Below are 25,681 nucleotides of genomic sequence, written 5' to 3' on the forward strand. Positions count from 1 at the left end.
ATCTTAAGATGTATATATAGTATAGTATATATAGTATATCTTAAGATGTATATATAGTATATCGAAATATAGCTTATATATCTTATGAGATGTATATATAGCATAGACTATAGTATAGTATAAATATAAGCTTTTATATATATATATATATATATATATATATATATATATATATATATATATAGTATAGTATATATATATATATGTATATGTATATCGAATATAGCTTATATATCTTAAGTTGTATATATAGTATATATATACTATACTATACTATACTATACTATATATACATAGTATATAAGCCATATTCGATAGTATACATCTTAAGATATACTATATATACATGTATATCTACTATACTATACCATATATATATCTAGTATATCTAGTATACTTAGTACTATATATACATGTATATCTACTATATATATATCTAGTATATCTAGTATACTATGTATATATAATATATCTTAAGATGTATATATAGTATAGTATAGTATATATAGTATATCTTAAGATGTATATATATATATATATATATATATATATATATATATATATATATATATATATACTATACTATACTATATATACATATATATATATACTATACTATACTATACTATACTATATTATACTATATGTATAGCTTAAGATATATAAAAAGACAAAAATATTGTAAAGAGATATTCAAATCAATGCGTTATATTTTTATTATAGCATTAAAAATCATGGCAATATCTTTCTTAGTCTTCCTCCCCCTATGGAATGAGCACAACAAGGTGCTAATACCACCATTGAGAAGAAAAAGAAACTAATCAAGATGTGCCAAAATACAAGTTACATATTAATTTACATGGTATCTCTTACAAATTTCATAAATCCTTCAAGGTCCGGAGAAATTTTCGTTGGTGGTGGCGGAAATGAAGCTTGGTCATCACCGCTTCCAGGCGAAGCATCATCCTCCGCAGGTTTAGCTAGCATTTCTTCTTAAGCTTCGTCTACCTCTGGTTGTGATTCAGCAAGTCCAAAATTTCTTCTTTCCGAACGGATCCAATCTCTGAAAAGTATTAATTATTCCAAGCTCTCCCTCATAGACGCTCTATAATCACCGAGTTGAAGTCTTGCTTGACTGAAAGCGCTTTCTGATGCCATTGTTGAAGTTTGAATAGTTAAAATATCTCGGGCCATCCTTGAAAGAATCAGAAAGTATTTTTCTTTGTCCTTCCACCATTCCAAAATATTAAAGGAGCCGTCGGGATTCACTTCCTCAATTCCCTGTGACAAATAAACTTCAAGCTCATTTAGTTGTGAAAAATCACTAGTACTAGAACCTTGAGAACCCCTGAACCCTGCCCAAGCACTAAGTGCTCTTACTCCCGCAGTTCTTTTAGATGATTGAGAACTAGAAGAAGAAGGAGTTGGAACATTTGGTCTAGCATGATCTAATGCAACTTGATAAGCATTATAAATAGTTTGAACATTTATTTTAATTGAGGCTATTGCGTTCGGAAGTTTAGACAACTCCTCATCTTCAAGTGCTAAACCATTATAAACAGTTTCATACCAAAATTGAGGACCTCCTAATTTCATAGTAGGATTTAACAATGCAGCAATACCATAAATAGGGGGAATAGGGAAAAAATATTTTTTAAACTTTTTTCTCATGGAATCAATAGCAAGTTGATAAATTTTTCCACCCTCTAAAAAATAATCAAACAAATTTACAAGTTCTGCAATATAAACTAAACAGTTAGAAATAGTAGGATAATATTGCCCAGAAAATTTATTTGTAGCAATATGGAATTTTTCTAAAAAATCTACAAGCATTTTAACATTAGCCCAATCCGCATTTGCAAGGTGCTCATCATCATCACTTACATGAGCATTAAACGTTGAGTTTATAGGGTTTCTATATTCATATGTAACAACTAAACTTTCATACATGTAATTCTATCTAGTTGGACAACGTTTAGGAACCTTTCTTTCTCTTAGGCCAAATTCATTGCATCTTTTAAAATATTTTCTAAGTCTACTTCTACAGTTTGAATAAAAAAACCAATTAAGAGCCATTTTAACCTTTTCAATTTCAACATTTAAAATTCGCATACCATCACCCACAATTAAATGGTAAATATGACAAATACATCTAACATGAAAAATGTTACTAAATACAGGATTTAGTGTAGTGGTAAGCAAGGCTACAACATTTGTGTTACTAGTAGCATTATCCATTGAAACTGACATTATTTTATCACTAATGCAAAAATATCTACAAATATCCGCAATCGTGCTAGAAATAAACTGTCCTGTGTGACGTGAATTAATTATTCTATAAGCAATAATGCGCTTTTGCATTATCCAATGCTCATCAATCCAATGACTGGTAACAGTAAGGTAATCACAGTCATTACCACTTCTACCAATATCAGTTGTAAAAGCAAAACGATAATTTATATGAGTAAATAAATAGCACAAATATTGTTCATATTCATGTTTATATTTATAAATATCACTCTTTATGGTTGTGCGAGAAAAACCTTTATAGGTCGGATTATAAACTTTTCTAATATAATGCACAAAGTGGGGGTTAGAAGGAAAACTATAGGGTAAGCACATAACAGTAACCATTTTTGCCAATTCTTCTCGATCTTTTTTTGGATCATAATATAAAATACCACCGGTAACAGTGTTAATTCCCGGTTGAAATTGATTTGACCCGGTACTAAGGTCAGCCTGACTAGGTGCACTTGTTCCCTCAGCCAAAACTTTCATACGAAAATATCTAGTTTTATCTTGAGGGTGTAGCAATATGTGTCTAGTCAAACTTTTTGTCCCCTCCCGACTTCCAACATATTGAAAAACTAACTATTTGCCACAAGTTTTACACTTAGCCCTATTTTTTTCTCTTAGTTGAGTAAAAAATTACCAAACAAGAGATGTTTCTGCCCGTTTAAAAGGTTGTCTAGAAAAGGTAGGGGCACTAATAGGAGGGTCAGACGGGGGATCATCTGGATTATTATTAGTTGGGTTAACTTCAGGAGCAGGACTAGTGGGTGTATCGTCATCCGGTTGCGTTTCATCAAAATCTATTTCTTCATCATCATTTTCATCAATAGTTGGATTACCATAAAGAGCATTCATATATTCATGGTTTAATTGTTCACCGGGTGCAATATTATGGCAAAATTGACTCTCGGTAAATTATAATAAACTATTATCGCTATCAAGAATAGGAGGTGTAGGACGGGTAACAGGTTTGGGTCGGGGAGCCGGGGGGAGTGGAGGAGGAACAGATTGGCCACTAGATTCACCACTCTTCGGTTTTTTCTTATTTTTACTAAACATATTTTTTAAGGAATAAGCCATCTTAATTAATCAAGCAAAGTAAATAAAACAAACAAAATTATAATATTAAAACTTAAGAGTTGGAACGAGTTTACCGAATTGACGAACAACTTGTTGGAAATTGATTATTGTTGAAGATTTCAATTCTTCACAATTGTTTCACAAATTGTAACAATAAAGTAAGCAATAGTAGCAATTATAGAAGTAAATTAGAGAGAGATTGTGATAGATTGATGATTTTGTAAGAAAAAATGAAATAATGATGGGGTATTTATAGTTGAAAATAGGAAAAAAGTGTAATTATAAAAAGTTTGGGATTAAAACAAAGTTGGGGGAGGGGGTTAAATGGCTATTTTATAAATAGCCAACGACTATTTTTGACAGCCCAACGGCTATTTTTTTTTTAAAAAAAAGCCGTTGGGACCGTTTGGCTCGCTAAGGGACCGGGTCGGTCCCGGGCCCTGGCGGGCCAAACGGTCCTGGGCCTGACGGGCCCAAATCATAGGACCGGCCCACGAGACCTGACCAGACCCGCTAAAACTGGGCCAAACGGTCCTGGCCCGTTTAGCCGTTTGGCCCGCGGTCCCGGGCCGGTCCAGGGCCTGAACCAACATCTTATACTCGTAAGAAAATTTCTATTTTGTTTAAAAAGTATTTAAATAATTTAAATTATATATCATATATTAATTTGTAATATACAAACTAAACATTCAATAAGGATAAATCTATTTACTCCCACATAACTCCCACATTACACTTCTTGTATTATTAATTCATACATTACAACTTGTTACCAAACCCAATTGTTAAATCTAATTATTGTTAGGAATTAGGATAAAGGATATCGAGAAGCGGAGCCAGGATTTAAAACATATGGATTCGGGATTCCAAATCTTTTAAAGTTAGTAGATTCTAAATTAATAATTTGTACATATTTAATAAATTTCTTTAAAAAAATATATGATTTGGACCAAAGTTACCGGGTTCGGCCGAACTCGTATCTTCTACACTCCCTCCGCCCCTGAGGATATCTCATGTTCAGATTAATTTTGATATTTCCTTCTAGTATCTCTATCTTTGGCGCTAAAAGTGATCCCGTAATTCGGGAACAGAGAAAATCTATCAGATTCTTACCATGGAAATTCAGTTTCTGGATATCATTTTTAGATTAAAAAAAAAATCAACAGAAAACAGAAATCACTAAAACTGAACAAAAAAAGAGGAAGAAAAGGAGAACAAAAAACATAGACCTCTCCTTAGGTCTCATTTATTAATTAATAATGACATTATGATAAATTATTTATTAGAAGAGCTTAATATTAAAAAGGGGCAAAGTACTTTTACATTAATAATAAATAGGATATAAGAATTATTACCAAAAAACAAAATGAGACAGTGCGTCACTCATTGAAGTAAGAATTTGGAGAAACTGAGATAAGAGGAAATGGAGAGAGATTTTGAACTTAACAAATCTGAAAAAGGCCAAATCATAGAGAACAAAAAAGGGAAAATGATACTATATAGCCGCTCTCAAATAGCCGAAAAACTGTATATTTTTTGTATATATATATACATTCTGTATGTTATATACAAAGATAATACAAATTTTATACATTTTTTCGGCTAGCGAGTGTAAATAGTTTTTGGCGCGTACTAAAAGTGAAAAAAACCCAACAAAAAAAGGTGTTTAGACAATCCTCACACTCTGCTATAGTGTTCTTTGTTTACAGTACAAGTAATAAAAAAGGAGTTGTTGTTAAACTAATCCATGTTTATTAAGTACAAATAGCTCTATAAAATAACAATATCAGCTGTCCATTTATGCATATGTATTGTATAGAGCTTAGTGTTTGACCAATTTAAAAAGTGATAATCAAGTTAAACTACTTAAAACAAGGTTGAGTACAAGTTTTAGCAGATTATGAAAGCTTGACTTTGGGAATTACATCATAGTCAACTTATCATTAGTTAAGTAATAATCAATTTAAACTTTTTTAAAACAAGTTGAAAACAAGTTTTAGCAGATTCTAATAGCTTGACTTTGGGAATTACACCATAGTCAACAGAAGAAATACAGTTGGTCATTTATGCATCTGTAAGTTACAACATGACCGGTCTGCAATTGCCTCTAATAACATCATTTATTTCATGCTAAGGAGTGCATTACTCAAATAGTTACTGAACTATCCGAAATTACCTACTAAAGTCATCTTTCTTTCGTTTATAACAGGAAAATCACTTAACTATGCCTATAGCACTCATAAGGTCCTCAACTAAATTTCTCAAACTTTTGATTGCCAAATACCTATTTTACCCTCTAAATTACTTGTCTTCTTTTTATTTTTTTAACTTTTTAATATTATAATTTATTTTCTTTTTAATATATTATGAACTTACCTATAGAATATTTTTTTTTTATTAAGTGAACTTCTGAGTGCTATAGGCAAAGTTAAGAGACTTACAAACGAAAAAAAGATGACTTTACTTGATAATTTCAGATAGTTGAGCGACCATTTAAGTAATGGACTCCATGCTAAGCTGTGTAGCTTGCTAGCCTCCTCTATTTATTCTCAAGTGTTCAGAGAGAAAAACACCACCAAATTTGTTATGCTTTGGCATTCGCATATGGATTCAGCATTGTTCTCCTTCTATCAGTCAGTAACTAGTAAATTTTCCCTTCTATTCTTCATTACAAGTTTTCTTTGTATTTCTGTGGCATTGTGTCATGGCAATGACACAGACCAACAAGCACTACTTGTATTCAGGAGAGCAATAAAGGATCCTTTTGGATATATGAAACCATGGAATGTATCCACACACTTTTGCCAGTGGCCTGGTATTACTTGTGGACGTAAACACATGAGAGTCATTCAACTAAACCTCGCGAACCAAAATCTAGATGGTCCCTTGTCGCCCTTTATTGGCAACATGAGTTTTCTCAGGTCTCTATACCTGTCAAACAATAGCTTCCGTGGTGAAATCCCCTCGGAGATAGGTCGTTTGAGAAGGCTACAACGATTGAATCTTGGCAACAACTCATTTCATGGTGATATTCCTTCAAATTTATCAAGGTGCACAAATCTTGTATCTCTTGTCCTTGGAGGTAACAAGTTAGTCGGAAGTCTTCCTCCCCAGCTAGGCTCATTGTCCAAACTCGAATACTTTTTACTCACTCGAAACAACTTGACAGGTGAAATCCCTTCTTCTTTTGGAAACTTAACATCGTTGAAAGGATTCTATGCACCATTGAATAATCTTCAAGGGAAAATCCCTGACTCACTCGGGCAGCTAAAAAACTTAAAAAGTTTAGGAATAGCTGCAAACAATTTGACAGGTACCATTCCTTATGCAATCTTCAACATCTCTTCCATGACAACATTTGATGTTGGAATAAACCAAATTCAAGGTACTCTTCCTTCAAGTTTGGGAATCACCCTCCCGAATCTTGAACTATTTATAATTGGTGGGAACAATATTTCTGGATCAATACCATCTTCATTGTCCAATTCATCAAAGTTAGTGTATTTTCTTGCGGGAGGTAATCAACTTACAGGAAGTGTACCAAGTCTTGAAAACCTGAATGAGCTTCAACAGTTAACCATTCCAGGGAATTATCTTGGAACTGGAGAACTAGATGACTTAAGTTTCATCTCCTCTTTGACAAATGCATCTAGTTTCAGAATTTTGGAGATGCAGTTCAATAGTTTTGGAGGAATTCTGCCTTTATCCTTCCGAAATCTCTCAAATGAGCTTCAGGTTGTGCAGTTGTCATACAACAAAATACGTGGTAACATACCGGCTGAGATTGGAAATTTCATCAACTTGGAAGAATTTCAGGTGAGGGAAAACTTACTCACTGGTACTATTCCAACCAATCTTGGAAAAGTTAAAAACTTGCAGATTTTGGATTTGTCTCAGAATAGATTTTCTGGGAATATTCCATCATCTCTAGGAAATCTGAGTGTAGTAACCATCCTTCTTTTTCACGATAATGATCTTACGGGTGAGATACCAGCAAGTTTACGAAATTGCAATAATTTGATTGAAATATATGTTGCTCAAAATAACCTGTTAGGACAAATACCTAAGGAACTTTTTGCTCTCTCTTCCTTAGTTGCTGTAGATATTTCTGAGAACCATTTAGATGGTTTCATTCCTCTCGAAGCTGGAAACATGAGAAATCTCGAGTATCTCAATGTTTCCGAGAACAACTTGACTGGCAAAATACCAAGTACCATTGGTAGCTGTGTGAGACTTGAAGTCTTAGACATGAAAGGAAACTCTTTTCAAGGAATTATTCCACCTTCTTTCAGTTCTTTGAGAGGTCTCCATGTTTTAGACCTTTCTAGGAATAACTTGTCTGGTCAAGTACCAAATTACTTGGAAGATTTTAAGTTTCAACTCCTTAATTTGTCGTTCAATGGTTTCGAAGGAATGTTACCAAATGAAGGCATCTTTAAGAATGCAAGTGTAATATCAGTAATTGGAAATCCAAAACTTTGTGGGGGTGTGCCTAACATACATCTTCCGGAGTGCGACATCAAAAGATCAAAAAAACTTGGTTCGAGGTTTATCCTCAAGATTGTGATCTCTATTGTCGTTGGTATACTAGGACTTACCATTCTAGTCACTTTACTATTTTTTTTCTTGTTCAAGAAACCCAAAAAGGGGCCTGTTTTGAGCTCATTTGGCGAATCTCTCATAAATGTTTCTTACCAAAGTTTGCTTCAAGCTACTAATGGATTCTCTGAAGACAACTTGATTGGTGCTGGTAGCTATGGATCTGTGTATAAAGGAACTCTTGATGGAGGAATAGTCGTCGCAGTGAAAGTATTAAACCTCTCGCGACATGGAGCTTCCAAAAGCTTTATGGCTGAATGTGAAGTCTTGAGAAACATAAGACATCGGAATTTGGTCAAGGTTCTCACAGCTTGTTCAGGAACTGACTATCAAGGGAATGAATTCAAGGCTTTGGTTTACGAGTTTATGGCTAATGGCAGCCTCGAAGACTGGTTGCATCCGAGTCCAAGTGAAGATGCAAATCTGGCAGAATCAAAAAAGTTGAATATTCTTCAAAGGCTCAACATTGCTATTGATGTTGCTTCTGCAATCGATTATCTTCATCACCACTGTGAGACTCCGATAATTCACTGTGATCTCAAGCCAAGCAACATTCTTCTAGACGATAGATTGGTTGGTCATATTGGTGATTTTGGTTTGGCAAAATTCCTTCAACCAACTGCACAAAATTCTTCTGTTTCAGAGGGAAGCTCTAGTCTTGTTAGAGGAACTATTGGTTACACTGCTCCAGGTAACTGTTTCTCTCATTCATTGTTTTTCTCTACAACAAGAAACTTGTTGCAAACTATTTACTTTTATAAAATCAAGTCCTACTAAGTTATGCTCCTATTAAGAAACTAAAGTTCCTTATTTTGTTTTGTGAATTGTAGAATATGGGATGGGCAGCGAGCTATCGACTTGTGGTGATGTATACAGCTTCGGAATCCTCTTGCTTGAAATGTTCACAGGAAAAAGGCCAACAGATGGAATGTTTAGGGATGGTTTAGACCTGCCGAGTTTTGCTAAGTATGCGTTGCTTAATGGAGCTACAGAAGTCATAGAACCATCCCTTATTTCCGGAAGTAATGAAGAGAATGGAGGTCAAAACACAAGTATGTACCAGAATAAGGAGTGTCTGGTTTCTATACTTCAAGTTGGGGTTGCTTGTTCGGCATATTCTGGAGCTGAAAGAATGAACATCACTGAAACTGTTTCTAAATTGTACTCTATCAGAGATGCTGTCATGTGACCAGGGTTCGAGCCGTGTAAACAGCCTCTGGTAGAAATGCAGGGTAAGGCTGCGTACAATAGACCCTTGTGGTTCGGCCCTTCCCGGTTCCCCACGTATAGCAGGAGCTTAGTGCACCGGGCTGCCCCTACTCTATCAGAGATGCTCTTCTGAAATCAGAAAAAAGTTCAGGAGCATGCTGAAAACATCTTCTTTTCTTTTCTAGTTATAAGTTAACTGTGTCTTTGTTGTTGTTACCAATGAGTATAATAAGTTTCTTCTTCAGTACTTAGGCTATTCATCACCTGATTGCATGATGTTAGAACTACAGAATATCTTGTAATAAGTATAAGCAGAATCAAAATCAGATTGTATAAAGACAAGAAGGAAACTTTTATTGAAGCTGAGATTTCACAAGGTGGAAAATTGTTTTGGTTCTCATTACAATTTTCAAAAAGGAATAATAATCTACAAGCAGTGGAAAAATTTTAAGCAACTATTTAGCAGTACTGTTATTTCATATTTCATTTCCACTGGTTTGCAACAATGTCTGCAAGATCCACCACCCTCTGTGAGTAACCCCATTCATTGTCATACCAAGCAATAACCTTAACCATGTCATCTCCCATGACCATAGTAAGTGAAGCATCAACAGTTGATGACACATCACTGCACCGGAAGTCGACCGACACGAGTGGTTCATCGCAGACATCGAGAATGCCTTTGAGCTCCTTGTCAGCAGCCTCCCTAAATGCAGCATTCACTTCCTCAGCAAATGTCTTCTTGGTGACTTGAACGACAAGGTCCACGACAGAGACGTTAGGGGTTGGCACACGGAGGGCAATGCCGTTGAGCTTCCCCTTAAGGCTTGGGAGGACAAGGGCCACGGCCTTAGCAGCACCAGTTGAGGTTGGAACTATGTTGAGGGCTGCAGCTCGTGCACGTCTAAGGTCCCTGTGGCTCGCATCAAGAAGCCTTTGGTCACCAGTGTAAGAGTGAGTAGTTGTCATGGTTCCCTTGATAATGCCTATGCAAGAAAAAATATTAGTTTATGAATTTAAGTTATATGCACTGACAGTAAAAGACAGTAATGCTCGTGTATAACTAGATAAAGGTGTATTACCGAATTTTTGGTCAAGAACCTTGACAAAAGGAGCAAGGCAGTTGGTGGTGCAAGAGGCATTGCTGATGATTGGTTCATCAGGGTTGTAGAGATCAGCATTGACACCAACAACATATGTGGGGATGTCACCTTTTCCGGGAGCGGTGATGAGCACCTTCTTGGCTCCGGCCTGGATGTGTTTTCCGGCACCTTCTCTGTCGACAAACACTCCGGTACCTTCTATTACCAAGTCAATCCCAAGATCTCTGAACACATTACACAAACATTTTGAACATTAGTAGCTGTTAGAGGTTGAAGGGGAGCCTTGGCGTAACTGGTAAGTTGTTGCCATGTGACCAGGAGGTCACGGGTTCAAGCCGTGGAAACAATATCTTGCAGAAAGGGTAAGGCTGCGTACAATAGACCCTTGTGGTCCGGTCCCTCCCCGGACCCCGCGCATAGCGGGAGCTTAGTGCAACGGACTGCCCTTTAGTAGCTGTTAGAGGTTGACCAGATATCACAAGCTAGTATTATACTAGACAGTACATGAGCTAAGTTAAGCATGTTATCATGATTCATTTCTAGCTACTCACTGTTGGACAATGTTAAAACTTAGAACTACTGTTTCATATTTTTGTTTTTTGTTCTCAGCATAATGACAATCACTTGCAATGCTCGTCCAAGTTGTGCTTGGACCACACATATTGCATTAATCACACTAAGAACAAATGGATTGCTATTTTGTGATAATTCAAATTTTTGTACATTGAAAGTATAATGAATCTTTTACACTATCCATACTTAGAAACCAATTATAGATGACAACAAATAGTAAGGTAAATTTTTTTAACTCGAGAAAAGAGGATAACTAACTTACTATAGCCGGTTAAGTTACCGTTAAGATATAAATTTCCTTACAATATATATATGAATGTATATAACTTAAATCCTTTCATTACATGTTAGTATGAAAGAACTTACCCCCAGGGGAGGTTGACGGGGTTGCGGTTGGAGACGACTTGGATGACTTTTCCGTCGACGGAGATGCCGTCAGTGCCGACAGGCTTGACGTCAGCATCAAAGATGCCAAGGGTGGAGTCATATTTGAGAAGGTGAGAGGCTTGCTTGACACCACCAGTGTCATTGATGGCAATGACATCAAGGGGAGAGTCTTTCCTACCATGCCAACACCTCAAGAAATTCCTTCCAATTCTTCCAAATCCATTGATGGCCACTTTCAACTTGGCCTCCACTACTCCCCTCTTGTTGTTCCCTCCTCCAATCTACAGTTTATAAATCCAATTCCATGTAATTATCACAAGAAATCACTTGTTATACAATAACAACAACAACAACAACAACAACAACAACAACAAACACAGTGAATTCCCACAAGTGGGGTCCGGGAAAGGTAGTGTGTACGCAGACCTTACCCCTACCTTTAGAAGGTAGAGAGACTGTTTTCCGAAGACTCTCGGCTCATGAAAGATAAAAGGAGGGGCAATGACAAGCAAATATCTTGTTATACAACGACCAAAAATCAAAATTGTGGAAGTACAATTTAGATGTTATACAATGTTATCATTAATTTATGTGGTTTAAATTCTCTTTAAGAGTAGTGTCTGTTCTTCCTTCAAACTTATGCAATTACCAATTTGCATCAAGATTTTGTGAGGGGCCATTTTCTTTTTCTTCTAAAGATCTATTTCTAACTCTCTTTGCTAACATTAGAGCACAAGAATTGCACTTACTTGAGCATTAGCAAGAATATAGAAGTACCTCAAACTTTTCAGCTCTACTTAGCCATTGGATTTCAAGTACTATCAAGAAGACTAACAGTTAGAGACTTATTCCTTAATCACAATAGACATGAAGTATACATATTCTTATTTTCTTCTTCTTTCTCTTATTTTATTGGATTTAAGTAATATACACTGTGTTACACTATTATTATAGTTTAACATGTGATAGCAGATTAGTTACCACGGTTGTTAAGTTACCAATTAATGCTTGTCATATATGCTTGTACTTATCTTATAATTTATCTGATATCGTTATGCTTGAATAAGTTATTAAACTCAATCATTCAAAGATAAAAATGCAATAATAGTACTCACAACAGAGGTTTGGAAAGCAACAACAGAGAGCAAGTCATCATTAGTTTTTCTTCCAAATGGAATAGCTGATGAGGTACGCAGCCCTGAGAATTCAGAGAATCCTTTGTTGCTGACCTGCATTTTCATCAATACAACAAACATGAACTCAACAAAAATGTTCATTGATCAAGTTAATAACAAGAAACAACAACAAAAAAAAAAAAACCAGCGCAATCCCACAAAGTGGTGTCTCGGGAGGGTACAGTGTATACGCACACCTTACCCCCTCCTTTGTGAAGGTAGAGAAGCTGTTACCGGCAGACAATAACAAGAAAAAAGGAACAATATTAATTATATGAGTAAGTGAAAGAAGGACCTGGAGAGAAGAGTTGGCTACTGTGAGAGCAGCCGAAGCCATTGTTCTTTTTAGAAATGCAGCAGAAGAATGTGGTATTTGGTGTGGAAGTTTAAGAAATATGGAAAGTATAAGGGGATGAGTAGGACAAAATGGATGGAGGGAAGAAAATGGATGAGATTATGGATCATAGCAGATAGATAGCCTCTCACTCATTGTATGGCTGTGGTTGCCTACTTGCATGTTCTTTTCCTTATGTGCTAGACCTTTTGTTTTTTCAAGTATCTGGAATCTATTGGTCCGACTAATCTAGATGCGTATATGTTTCTCACTTTTTTAATAAATGAGTTTAACTTCTTGAGTCGAGGTCTATCGGAAATAAACTCTCTATCTTTTCAAAGTAAGGATAAGGTCTGCGTACGCATTAGCCTTCCCAGACCCCACTTGTAGGATTACGTTGTGTTCGTTGTTATTGTTGTTGTTGTAATGAGTTTAACTTCTAAACACCAAAAGCGTAAACAACTTTACATTATCACTTAAAAGATAATTGCTAGTAATTATCTTTAACAAGTAAAATTAGGAACATGAAAAATAAGGCAAATAACCTACTAGGACAAGGCAAATTATATTGATAGTGTAAAAGTTCTTGTCACTGTATATAAATTAAAACCTTAATTTATTCAAGGCAGTCTCTATTTTTAGAAATTCGTATTATTATACTTCTGTTTTATTTTAGCTGAATTATATGCTAAATCATGTGAAGAGACCTTGTAATTTTGTTTTGAATGTCTATCAGACCAAATTTTTGAGTGACATCTAACATTAAGAACTCTGACTTTTTAAAATAAAACTTGGAGATTTGAGAAACAATGTTGAAAAAATCAAGATTTTATTTTTATTTTCTTGAAATATTAATTATACATAAAGAAATATTGATATGTCGTATGAAATCTAATTCAGACTCTTTTTGTTTGACTCTCGAAAGTGAAATATGATTATCATTTAAATGGTAATTCACATTTATAGTTTTATGTGATCAATAAAGAAAAATTCTTTTTCTTTTGTTGTCAAAGAGTTGTTTTTGTTATTTTATGTTTCTTTTCTTATTTTTCTTCTGTTAAATTTTAAAGGTCCATATAAATTGGTCAGGTCACAGTTATTGCTATCCATAAAAATTGCCACCTTGTCACTGAGACTCCCTGCCATTGGACTGCCAATGACTAGAAATCCTTTGTCCATATCTAACCTTATTACCTCATTAAAAGAATGTATTTCTTCACCTTTGGTCCCAATAATATTTTGTAAGGACTTCAAAAGGAACAATGTTATAAAATTGAAAGAAACATCAATCCTATTGCACAAATTGAGAGTGAAATTTGTGGCTTCAAAAAGTTTTCTTCCTTTATGTGATATCTACCCATATCCTTTGGATTTAAAATAATGTTACTACCATTTTATCAATAATTTGTTAGTAAATCTTTTTCTACTGTGGACGATGGGACAAATTAAATTATTCTTTCCTCTCTTCTCCTCCTTGTTTACTCGGAAGTCTTAATTCTATGGTAAAAAAATGTTGTATAAATAATTAACACTCAAAAAAATATTGTGTAATAATTAATCTCTTTATATTGTAATAGTATCCTAATCAAAGAGCTAATAATATTCTGATCTAAGGAACATGCCATAACAAAGGGATAGTCCATCTACGCATATCATTTGTTGTATTCCTCTATTTGGGTCTAGTTTCAAGAAACACATTATATAAATTGTCAAAGAAGATAATAAGTGTAAATGATATTGCTAGGTATAGTCTAAAGTTGTCAAACGGGCCGGGTTGGCCCGGTTTCGGACCGGCCCGGTAATAAAGAGCCGGGCAGGGCTGGGTTGGGACGGGAACCGGAATGTGCCGAGTAGTTTTTTGGTACCAGTTAACCGGACCGGAACGACCCATTATGGTCAAGTCACATGGGAACCAGTTAACCAGCCCGGCCCGGTTCAATGGCTATTTTTTGATTTTTTTTTAAATTTTATAAAGTTGACGATTGTTATACAAAAAAAAAAAAAAATTAAATAAACTCGGCCAGGCCCCTTAGGCCCGCAACCGTTCCGGTTCAATATTTGACCGGATGGTCCTGGACCCGTTAAGCCCGGTTTGGAAAAACCTGTAACCGGCCCGGATTGGTGACCGGCCGGTCACTTTTTTACTCAACCCGGCCCGGCCCTTTGTCACCTATAGTATAGTCAGACATCTTTATATCAGTATCTCTATTAAAACAATCATTAACTATAAAAGTCAATTTATTCTCGAAACCGATATTTATGTTATGTTATAATATATATCATCTATATATAACAACACTTCACTGTAGTAACCAAAAAATATCGGAACAAACAAGGCTGTTATAAAAAGATTTGACTGCATATTATTGTAATATGAACTGCATTGCTGACAAAACATATTATACAATGCTTCTCATATTATGTGTAGATGTATTTCTAGGTAATTTGAACTGCATTTCTCTCGATCAAATTATACAATTCTTCTCAATTTTCCTGACTAATTTACAAATGTGGTCCGGGACTTCTTCATTAGACCACTCTAATGAATGTAGCAATTCCAATTATGATATAAAGAAGATACATTTGAACAACTACACTTCATAAAATCAAAGGTTTTGTGATGTTCTGGTAGTTTTTCTCGTTGGTCGCCACACCCCACTAGCAGTTCTGATAGTCTTAGGAGGGTCCTTCAAAGATGTTGTAAGCTGAACTTCCAGTTTTGAAGGGTCCAAAGACAGCATTTCGCGGATAAAATCATCTAAATCAAAGCCGCTTCCTGTATCTATGCTATTGTCCTTGATGTTAGACGAGGAAGAACCGGCTGATTCTTCTGTACTGATGTTAGTCGAGGAGGTACGGGTTGATTCTTCTGTGCTGATGTTAGTCGAGGAGGAGCCGGTTGACTCTTCTGCGCTCCCATCAGTGTCATCTCCAGCAGTAGTATTAGAAGACTCCTTTACCTTGTAATAAGAGTTCTGATCCAAATTCAAGAGCCTCTTTATGCTATCAATCGCCGGATCAATGACATCTAAGAAACCCATAATCCATGACTCATCATCGACAACTTCAGTGCGCTGTTACATAGGGAAAAAGAGATCATTTCTCAGTCCGATGAACTTATCTAGCTTCATTAGTTTTACGATGATTCCTATACACAGACTACATTGACTAGGTGCAAGTATTCTGAAGCTAAAAGACAGTTTACTACAACAAAGATAGGTGGCCAATGCTACAATCAGTGTCAAAGTGTAAACAAGGACATCTAATGAAGTAAAGATGGGAAGTGCAGCTATGGGAAGTGCAGCTATATGGAACGTTGGCTGAATTAAGCAATAATAATGAATACTCAAAACACGGCTAAAAATGTGCTCAACTTATATCCCCGAAGGATTTCTCATTTACCTGCTGAAAATAGAGGTTACGAATTTCCTCTGCACGCACGGAGTTGCCTTGATCTTCCTCCAAATTTGCCCATGTCATCCATGTTATATAGCTCTGAGAGTTTATGTTCAGAGAAGATCTAAATAATCTTCGAGCAGCTGATAGATTTCCGGCTCTTTGCTCTAAAACACCCCAAGCCTACAAAGCACATCAAATTAGTAAAACAACTCTCAGTACATTTCCTACGGGAAACATAACCTCCACAGTTTAAGATGCACGCCAGAACTACGAGTTTAAGGAAAAGAAAACTAGAATTACTCTGTCAATTTGAGATTAACATTACCTGAAGACAGCGTGCAGCACTTTCAGTTGTTGAATTGATCGACAGAGCTCTCTGGTATAGTTCCCTAGCAGTGGAAATGTTCCCTTCTTTCCACTCCATCCAACCCCAAGCCTAAATCAGTACCAAGTTTAGACAGCATTTGGTGCATGCATTCATGTTGACGACAATGGATAATTGTGGAGGAAGTAAACTTCTCCCCCACTTAGAAAAAGAGAAAAATAAAATATGAATATGGACTCATCGGAAAGGGAAAAAAGCAAATGCGGAAAAGAAAAACAGTAGACGTTCCACCTTAACTGAATAGGGGAGTGAAGCATCAGTACAAAGAAAAGCTTTGATTCCTAAAGGACTACAATAGACAAATGCGGCTTACGAAAATTCAGAGGGAAAGAAAAGGAAAGCTGGATTGAATCAATTAGTTGCAATTAAGAGGAGCTGGATTCTAAGTGAATCTTGACAAACAAAGACAATCCTTGAGAGGATTTGAAACTACAACTTCGACGTACTCTCTTTTCTACACTAAAGATAACCTATAGAAAGATAGAGCACAGGTAAAAGATAGGTCATGAATAGAGGCTTATCAACTTATAGTTTCACTCATCAAACTCAACTTTTCCTTGTTGCCCTATTACTTTGCTTTGATTACTAACTCCAGGAAACTCCCTTGATTTTCTGATACTACTGTCTGTTAAAACTGCATAGAATAGGTATTGAATTGTTCATTATTCCTTTTTCTTGGTTGTCAAAGTTACAAGTTTTACTATCTTAGGCTGTTGCCTGAAAACAGATGGAAAAGCTCTGCCGGCTTCATAAATTGTATTCATCTCTTTTAGTCTTTCATCTTCTATTTACCATGTCAAGAGCTTGTTTTCTTTTTAGTGAGTTTTTCATTTGCCAAAGGTTGTAAATGAGGTCAGTCGATTATTCTATTGAAAATTAAGAACATATAAAAAAGAAACAAAATGCAGGATTACTTCTAAATTCAGTAGAATTTTTTTAAAAGAAAAGTCTTACAATCCAAACTGGTTGATGCCTTGGATCCATTTCAGATGCCCTCCGGAATAAAACTCGTGCGAGGTTTGCACTGGAGTGCTTGTATTCCATCAAAGCAAGTGACTGGAGAAGAACAGGATCTCGAGGATTTACCATATGCCCTATTGTCAGAAGTTTCCTTCCTTGGTCAATGTTTTCAAGATTAGCTTCAAAAACTCCCCACACATGCCACGCAAACCGATTTTTTGGACTGGCCTGAACTGCTTTCTGCTTTGTCAGGTGTATAAAAAATAAAAGAAAAATAAATAAAATTGGAATTAAATTTAAAAAAAGCATGAAATAAATGGGAAATGCTCAATGATGATAGCAAAGAATCAACTTCGGAAAATACAAACCTCGAATAGCTGCCTAGCAGCACGGTTATTCTCTAACCGAGCCTCTAGTTGAGCCCATGCCTACGCAAGAGAGTACAGAACCACTATCAGGAATCCATAAAGACGTGTACGAACCATTGAAAAATAGCCAAGACGGATTAAAGTTTTTGGATAATTCTTACCAGCCAACTAGCACAACTTTTTCGGTTACACTTTGTTGCCTGTTTGAACAAATAGCGGGCTCTTTCATATCGTTTTGCTTTAGCTTCAAGGAGTGCAAGAGTTTGGTATACGTACTCGTTACCTCCACAAAACTTGAGGCCTTTGCCAAGAAGATTTCTTGCCTTTTTTATATTCCCTTGCTTCAGCTCTAAAACTGCCCATCCATGCCAGGCTGCAATATGCTTCTTGTCAGCAACTGTGGCAGCATCGAATAGTTCTCTAGCTCTCCGTATATTACCCATCCTATTTTCCAGAATAGCCCAGCACTAGTCCAAAGGAGTAAGTTTGGTGAACTTCTGATACAAAAGATAAGTTGCAAGAAGACATGTAGTAGGTCATATTGTTTTCAATGTAGGCACATCATTTGCAAACGGATAATCTGACCTTGAATCCTCTTTAAATTAATTCTTTCTATCCACTAAGAATACCAAACAGACTCAAGGACCAATCCACTGATCCATGTTAAGACTTAGGAGACAGTCAAGGATTTCTAATGAAAATTCTCTTCTTCGATATTTGAAATTTTGAACTATATTAAGAGAAGCATTACCAAACGACCTTAGACATGATCAGTGGCGGAGCCAGAATTTTCACTAAGGGGAGTCAAAATATAAATAAGTAAGCATGCGAAGAAATCAAGGGGAGTCAACATATAGTATATATACATAAAAAATAAAAATTTAACCTATCTACGCAGTGTAATTTTTTGACGAAGGGGTGTCACTTGACTCCCCTTGCTAATGAGTCGCTCCGCCACTGGGCATGATTTTGCCTGTTGCAAGGTGAATAATTGCATAACATTGTCAAGTTTGTATATGAATCAGCTGTTCCACATGCCCAAACTTCTTTAATGTACAAAGTTAAAGATCACTAAGAAACTGAACATAATATACTATAAATGATCTTTACTCCATCAAGGAATATGATATTTGCTTAAGTTGTAAATCATTAGTACTAAATCTGCTATCAAACACAAGTAAAAACTATGTGTTTAAACAACATATTCGACGGACTTGAAAATCAAATTATGCATTACAGTATGCTAGTAGAGAAACTTTTTAACTTACAACAGATTCCTATTCTAGCTCAAGATTAACGTATAATATGGAAGTATAGGAGAAGACTAAATACACTCATAACACTGTTATAACACTAACCTGCCAAATGTAAGGATTTTCTCCTTGTGTTGCCTGGCAGCCTTTTTCGTAAACAGTTCTGGCTTCATTTAATTTTGATTGCTTACTCAAAATCTTTCCCAAAGCAACATATGGTCTCCCATCTTCTGGCCAGACATCGATACACTCCATGCGTAAAATATCCAGAAATCAGTAACATTATTAACAAATAATGAAGCGTCCTCTGGATATCAAGAGAAAATAACAAGGAATGGTAATTTTATTTTTTTTGGGATCAACGAATGCTACCTGTTGCAAAATTTTCTCTGCATCTGCGTACTGATACTTTCGAGCCAAAATCTTTGCCCTATATAGAGCTAAGTCTAAATTGACTTTGAGTGGCTTCTCTCCAGAACCTGATTCCAGCCTGTTTGGCTCAAACATTGGCATCTTCTTTGCAAATTTCCTAAGTCCATCATCAAGTGGAAATGACGAGGAAGATGGCTGCTCTTCCAAGAGATCATTTCTGTCTTGAGAATTCTCAAAGTTACGCATCTCTTCCCCTTTTTCATCACCAACTTCCCCATAAGGGTCCTTCACCGGCCTACGAATCACAAGTAATTCTTCTAAGGACTTCTTTGTAGTGCTGATCTCATCAGCAACTTCATCAGTGTAACGTCTATCTTGGCTATCAAACTTAGAAGAAGATCTTGATGTTTCTGGATTCTCTTCAAGAAGTGGTGATGAGGAAGATGACTCATGGGAACAAAAGGGAGGTAAAAGAGGATGTGAAGACGATGGTTGGGATGTTCTGAAGGGGACGGAAAAATGAAACTTTGAAGAATTGTGGTTCTGAGAATGATAGAAGAGAGTGAAATTAGAGCTCGAAGGAGAAGTAAATGAAAATTGACTCATTGCTTTTCCTGTATCTACGCTTGTTTTGGTAAAACTGTTCTACAATTTACGGAAGACAATCTTCTACACATGTTCTGGTGAGGTTCTGGAGAAAGGAAAAGATTATGTGTAAAGAGTCACTGAGATCCTATAATTAGTAAGAATATAGATCACATCGGTTTCTATCTTCACAGGAGAAGAAAGAATAATAACGAAAAGAAAGATTGATTCTTCGGGATCCTTCCTTTCTTAAAATGGAACGAAAAGACATAGAATAAGGCCAATTCCCGAAATGCCTTTCTGGATATTCTTCAATGTCCCAGCTGCTAATCAACTTCAGAGCTTTTAAGAAAATTAATGTGAATAGCTCAAACTTTTTGATATTTCAACAGATTCTGATAAACAAGGGTTATCTGATAATATTCAAGACTGCCCTTTATCTGTATCAATCCAACAGCATCCTGTTACTTTGAAATGAATTCAAGACGAGAAGATGGAGAGAAACAATTTTCTTCATCACTACCACATACTCTCTTTTCAACAACTCGAAGAATGTTCTACTTACTTCTATAAATAGCAAATCAATACACTATTCACAAGAAACATTACATAAGGCAACTTTAATCTACAATGGGATGTTTCCTAAAGGACTTCATACACAAACTAAAATCACCTTAAAAGTTTACCTTCGCTTGGTAACAGAATCAGGGGCGGATTTATGGGCGGAAGGGAGCTCACCCGAACCTCCAAAGACAAAATTCATTTTTTACTTCTATATATTATGTTTTGAATCCCCTTGACACAACCTAAAAGCATAGTTTAATGGTCAAAGGGGTTTAAAACCTTTGTAAGGTCATTGGTTCAATTCACACTAGCTACAATCTTTTTTATTTTTTTTCTTTTTTGAACCCCCTTATCGAAAATCCTGTCTCTGCCACCGAACAGAATAGGTAATGCCTACTAGCTCAGAGTACTATGCTAAAAAGATACAAATGGGCTAAAAGGAGAAAACATGATCCACACACTAAATCTTTGAAAATAATGACCACTGTTTTCTATGGCAGACAAATCAAATTACTTTAATTGTTGAGTGTGCGAACAAAGTCCTACGTTAGTAGCCGATAAGATTGGGAGCCTATATATAAGGTGTAAGGATTTCTTAATGGTGTGAGGTTTTTGAGAAAAATCTATATGTTTGGACCAAAACAGACAATATAACACCATGTTAATTAAGAGTATCTTCGGGCTGGTTGATCCCAACAAATATGTTCAATGCAGTAGATATTCCAAGAACATATTATTAAATCTCTCAACCAAGTTAAAATAATTAACTTGGATAACTTTAATTCTAATATTAAAACTCTGTTAACATGCAGCTAAAACTATAGTTTGCTAGGGGAAAAAAACTAGAGTGTGTCCTTGCAAACTACTAGTACTTCATTTAAGCTATAAAAAAACTGTCTCATTAAAAAAGAAAAAGAACTATAGTCTGCAAATACATATCTATCAGCATTTGAGAAACAAAAGTGAAGTAAAATGTGAAACTTACTAGTACTACTGAAGGTAAAGAAAACCACTGATTTCCCACCAAATATGAGAATTCTTGTTTCTTGAATACCACCTGTGTAAACTGAAAGATGGGGTTGGTTTGTTGGGGTGGGAGGGGTGAATATGCAGAGATAGAAGAAGAAGTTAGAAAAATGGTGAATGGAAGTATAGAAGTGTTTACTGTAAGTGCAGGCAAAGTGACAGAAGTGGATGAGATTGTTGATGACTTGGAGATTGCATTTGGCTTTACCCTTTAACTGAATGGCTGTGGTTTGTACGTGTATGCACCTTCACCCCCTTGTATTTTTCTTTTTCTTTTTCTCTTTTAATTGACTGTAATAATTATTTGAGCATTGTTACTTTTGGATTTAAGTTATAAGTATACGCTAATAATATAAAATATTTATGCTATCATTGTAGTTTAACCTGTAATTGCAGGTTAATTAGTATTTTTATCAAATTATTAATTAATATTTATTATAAAATTTTACATATAATTATCTTATAAATGTTCTAATTGATTTCAAAATTATTGTGGGAAATAATTTAACGAGAATATTCAAGATTTCATATTTACTGAATTTTTCAAGTTTTGTACTTTTACATGTAATTGTCATATTTACCTTACCCATCTTGTAAAAATAGTCCACAAGTTAAACTATGTTGCTTGAAACTAATAGGCTTATACATTTTTGAGATGATGGATCCCAGAACTTTTATTATAATGGTAAATTGTCATACTTTATTTTATTCACTAGTGAATTTTTCCGCACTATGCGCGGTCATAAGAAACATTATTTTGAATTTACAAAATGATTATTTCTTAATACTTGAACTCTCAAACAGAAATCACGTTAACATATGCACTCTGGGGGGTTTTCACGAGATATTGATAACAGTCATGCATTTGACTTTGTAACGGCTAATCTGTGAGTTTGTGTTAGCACTAAGATGGACTATACCATAATTTTTATTATAAAAGTAGTCAAATTATAAAGATTCAGAGCGAGTAAACCTAATTAATTTGAAATTATAGTATAGTTGTTTGATATAATTAATGATATAGAATTTTTTTTCTTGGAGTATTGTTATCATTATTAAATTTTTATAAATCAAATCCTAGACATTACAACCGAACCTTTTGTTATATTTGAAGCTGGACATTAATAACGCATATAACCTGAGCAAAAATAAACTTGACAAAATATACGCTTGAGCATCTAATATATACATTTTAGTTTTTAAAATAAAAACCATTGTCATATGGCTACTTGATCGTTACATTTCATATGGCTAAAACTTTACAATGAGCTAATCAAACAGCCCTTCTTAGTTTTGATCCAGAAGCTAGGTATTTATGGCTATTTGATCGTTATATTTCTGCATACTTATTGTGGAGTATTATTGTTTCCGTTATCGGTGTAAATAACATGATGGATTGCTATGTAAATGGAAATATATACCTAATTTTGTCCCTCTCCTATTAATTTTTTTTAGTGTTTACCATGTTATTTTTCAATTTTGCATTTTAATTAACTTTATCTTTTGAGAAAGTTGAAAAGTACGTGAATAGTCACATCTATAGTATTTTTTTTATTTTTTATTTTTGTAAGAGGGGAAACTCGCAGCCGCTACAACCTCTGCCACAGTCTCTGCCCTTCGGGTGAGCACTTTGTGTGCACTGGGTAAACCTCTCTCTGTGTAATAGCCTGCAAACTACACAGAGGATGTAAACTGCACTAGGCAAGCCCTGTGCGAGAGACTCAACCCTAGAAGGCATTGAGGGAGGATCGATCCCAGGTCATCCGTATAGATAACCGCCCTCCAAATCAACTGGGTAACCCCGAAGGGTTACATCTTTAAGTATGTTATAACATTAGAATTCTTGAGTTTTGTGTTGTTAGCTTAAAAGAAGACAAATGAAAATCATGCCATCTAGCTCAATTGGATAGAATTTTTATAACAAATTAAATTTCATCTAACAGAGAACTTTCTTCCCCTGCGCTATTTCTACATTTTACACCTCACAATTCTCATACTGTGCACGTAATATTATACACTCTCAAACCAAAAACAAATAAATTATATACTCAAATGCACGGTGCCTGGACACGTTCAGTTCTTCCATATTATCTAGACTCCCATATTTCCCTGTTTCTAATCTTCACTTCCTACCTTAAAAAATCAAGCTACCACTACACAATATTGTTGGTCTAAATAATAAAATATTTAAAGGACAAATCCTTTCTCAGATATCTAAATATGAGTGAGATGTCTCAACTGCATTGTTGAAAAATCCACCGGTAAATCATGACTTATAATTTTAATATTTTATCAAGGATACTATTCAAACAGTAGAGTTGAGCTTATTCAGGAACTATGTGATTATCTTCTCTACCGAAATCTGCCATCAAGACTACATCCTGGGTCTTTCCGTTCCATCATCTGGCTTATGTTTTTCATATAACATTCAGACCGAATGACTCTATGAAATTATATCGATACTCCCACATATTATGGATAACGTATGAGACATCTCTATTTTAATTTGCCTCTGACCATCAAATGAAATGTGTCCTCCTCTCTTTGAAAGAAGGGATGCTTCCGGTTCTATTGGTGCTTGAACAATTTTATCTTCTCCGTATTACTATAATATAGATAAACCAAATGAGGATGAAAAATTGATGATTCTTGGCCTGTATTTATAGAATGATGACCGGGGTGCATACTTAGGAATATGTATAGACTTTACATGGAGAAAGAAAAATTAACCATCCATTTACAGGTTATTTAAGAGCTTTTATTAAAATTTAATGTGAAGAAGCTTTTCAGTTTGAAACGGATAAAAATAGTGGCGTGAAACGGACATGAGTGGGATGCAATAATTTAGAAATAGAAAAAAAAGGGAAAGTAATGAAAAAAACCCAAAAACAGGAGAAAAAAGATAAATCAATTCCTTGGCTTTTGAGAGTGCCACCTTAGCTTCTCTATTCCCTACTTTATATAATATAGGCTAAATACAAAATGCCTTTTTAAGTTGTCCCTCAACTGAGATAATTTTTAACTAGATACTTTATTTATTCACAAAAGAAGATCAACTAAATACCCGACCATGTCAGCCTCTATCGCATGAAATGCACTCTGGGACGCGAATTACCTACCTAAAATTAGGTTTTTTCTTTTCCTAAAATAATATGGACCCAGCTAATTTTCACACCTTTCTCCTCCCATTTTCGCACCTCCTCCTCTCAATATCAGATTTTTTGCCAAGAGATCATTTTTTCTTCTTCAAACAAACAACTAATCATATGCTTTCGTTTTGTAAGCAGCTGTCAGATCTCATCATCTCAGTGCGAGTGAGCGGGAGACATTCTAAAACACACATACAGACGCACTGTAGTTTGATCCATCCGATCTCGAGAAGAATGAGATTGAAAGGGGTTGATTTGGATTGAAATGCAGTCAAACTCTTCTTCTTCTTCTGCTCCACCTTTTCCTTTAATTTCACTGGTTCTTTTAAATGGGTCAAGGTCAATTTCAGATGAAAGTTAAACCCAAAACCCCTTAAAATTTGATTAAATCTTGAGGTAGCTAGGTTGGGCGAGTTCAGATGGTTTTTTTTTTGTTTTAATCAAAATGACAAGTGTCACTTTTTAATTGGTTCATTAGGCAAGTGTAATTCACCCATATGGCCTATTGCACTAGAGTGTTTGCTTGATATATTTAATAGCTACTTGAAGTGTCAAAATGGTAAAGGGGCCAGTCGAAGTATTCAGCTGATCGTTGAGAACAATTTAAAGGGACGCTTTATGTATTTCGCCTATAATATATAGATATGAAAGCAAAATTAAACCGTCTTTTTAGACGATAAAAAGGATGGTCCAAAGAAAGTGTACATGTGGAAACTTGAATGTCCGTGTATGTGTTAAATTGCAAATCTTGTTACAGGTTACGACTAACATATTCGTTGTATTTCCACAGGTAGGATTTGGGGAGGGTAGTATGTACTCAAACCTTATCCCTACCTTGTGAAGATACAGAGGTTGTTTCCGAAAGACA

The 25,681-nt window shown here is 35.3% G+C and overlaps 3 protein-coding genes across 5 annotated transcripts; 1 reads left to right on the forward strand and 2 right to left on the reverse strand.

Moving 5' to 3' along the window:
* Positions 1-5,976: 5,976 nt before the first annotated feature.
* Positions 5,977-9,160, forward strand: LOC104120915 (probable LRR receptor-like serine/threonine-protein kinase At3g47570). The gene is made up of 2 exons (XM_033652737.1): positions 5,977-8,662; positions 8,802-9,160. The coding sequence occupies exons 1-2, from the start codon at positions 5,977-5,979 to the stop codon at positions 9,158-9,160; spliced, it is 3,045 nt and encodes a 1,014-aa protein (XP_033508628.1).
* Positions 9,161-9,508: 348 nt separating this feature from the next.
* On the reverse strand, positions 9,509-12,935 carry LOC104120913 (glyceraldehyde-3-phosphate dehydrogenase A, chloroplastic). The gene is made up of 5 exons (XM_009632783.4): positions 12,714-12,935; positions 12,359-12,472; positions 11,223-11,524; positions 10,263-10,507; positions 9,509-10,166 (listed from the first exon to the last, which is right to left on the reverse strand). The coding sequence occupies exons 1-5, from the start codon at positions 12,753-12,755 to the stop codon at positions 9,664-9,666; spliced, it is 1,206 nt and encodes a 401-aa protein (XP_009631078.1). The 5' UTR covers positions 12,756-12,935; the 3' UTR covers positions 9,509-9,663.
* A 2,180-nt stretch (positions 12,936-15,115) lies between these two features.
* LOC104120912 (protein high chlorophyll fluorescent 107) lies at positions 15,116-21,841 on the reverse strand. 3 transcript variants are annotated; one of them, XM_009632782.4, is made up of 9 exons: positions 21,624-21,841; positions 19,490-20,180; positions 19,223-19,366; positions 18,026-18,331; positions 17,865-17,924; positions 17,491-17,736; positions 16,477-16,587; positions 16,155-16,331; positions 15,116-15,826 (listed from the first exon to the last, which is right to left on the reverse strand). In XM_009632782.4, exons 2-9 carry the CDS (start codon positions 20,093-20,095, stop codon positions 15,359-15,361), a joined length of 2,118 nt encoding a protein of 705 aa, XP_009631077.1. In that variant the 5' UTR covers positions 20,096-20,180; positions 21,624-21,841; the 3' UTR covers positions 15,116-15,358. The 3 variants fall into 3 exon arrangements, with proteins under 3 accessions (XP_009631077.1, XP_009631076.1, XP_070055708.1); XM_009632781.4 differs by having other exon boundaries at positions 19,490-20,514; positions 21,624-21,835; XM_070199607.1 differs by lacking the exon at positions 21,624-21,841 and having other exon boundaries at positions 19,490-21,590.
* Positions 21,842-25,681: the final 3,840 nt, after the last annotated feature.

This window comes from Nicotiana tomentosiformis, chromosome 4 (genome assembly GCF_000390325.3).
Source record: "Nicotiana tomentosiformis chromosome 4, ASM39032v3, whole genome shotgun sequence".
Lineage (NCBI taxonomy): Eukaryota > Viridiplantae > Streptophyta > Magnoliopsida > Solanales > Solanaceae > Nicotiana > Nicotiana tomentosiformis.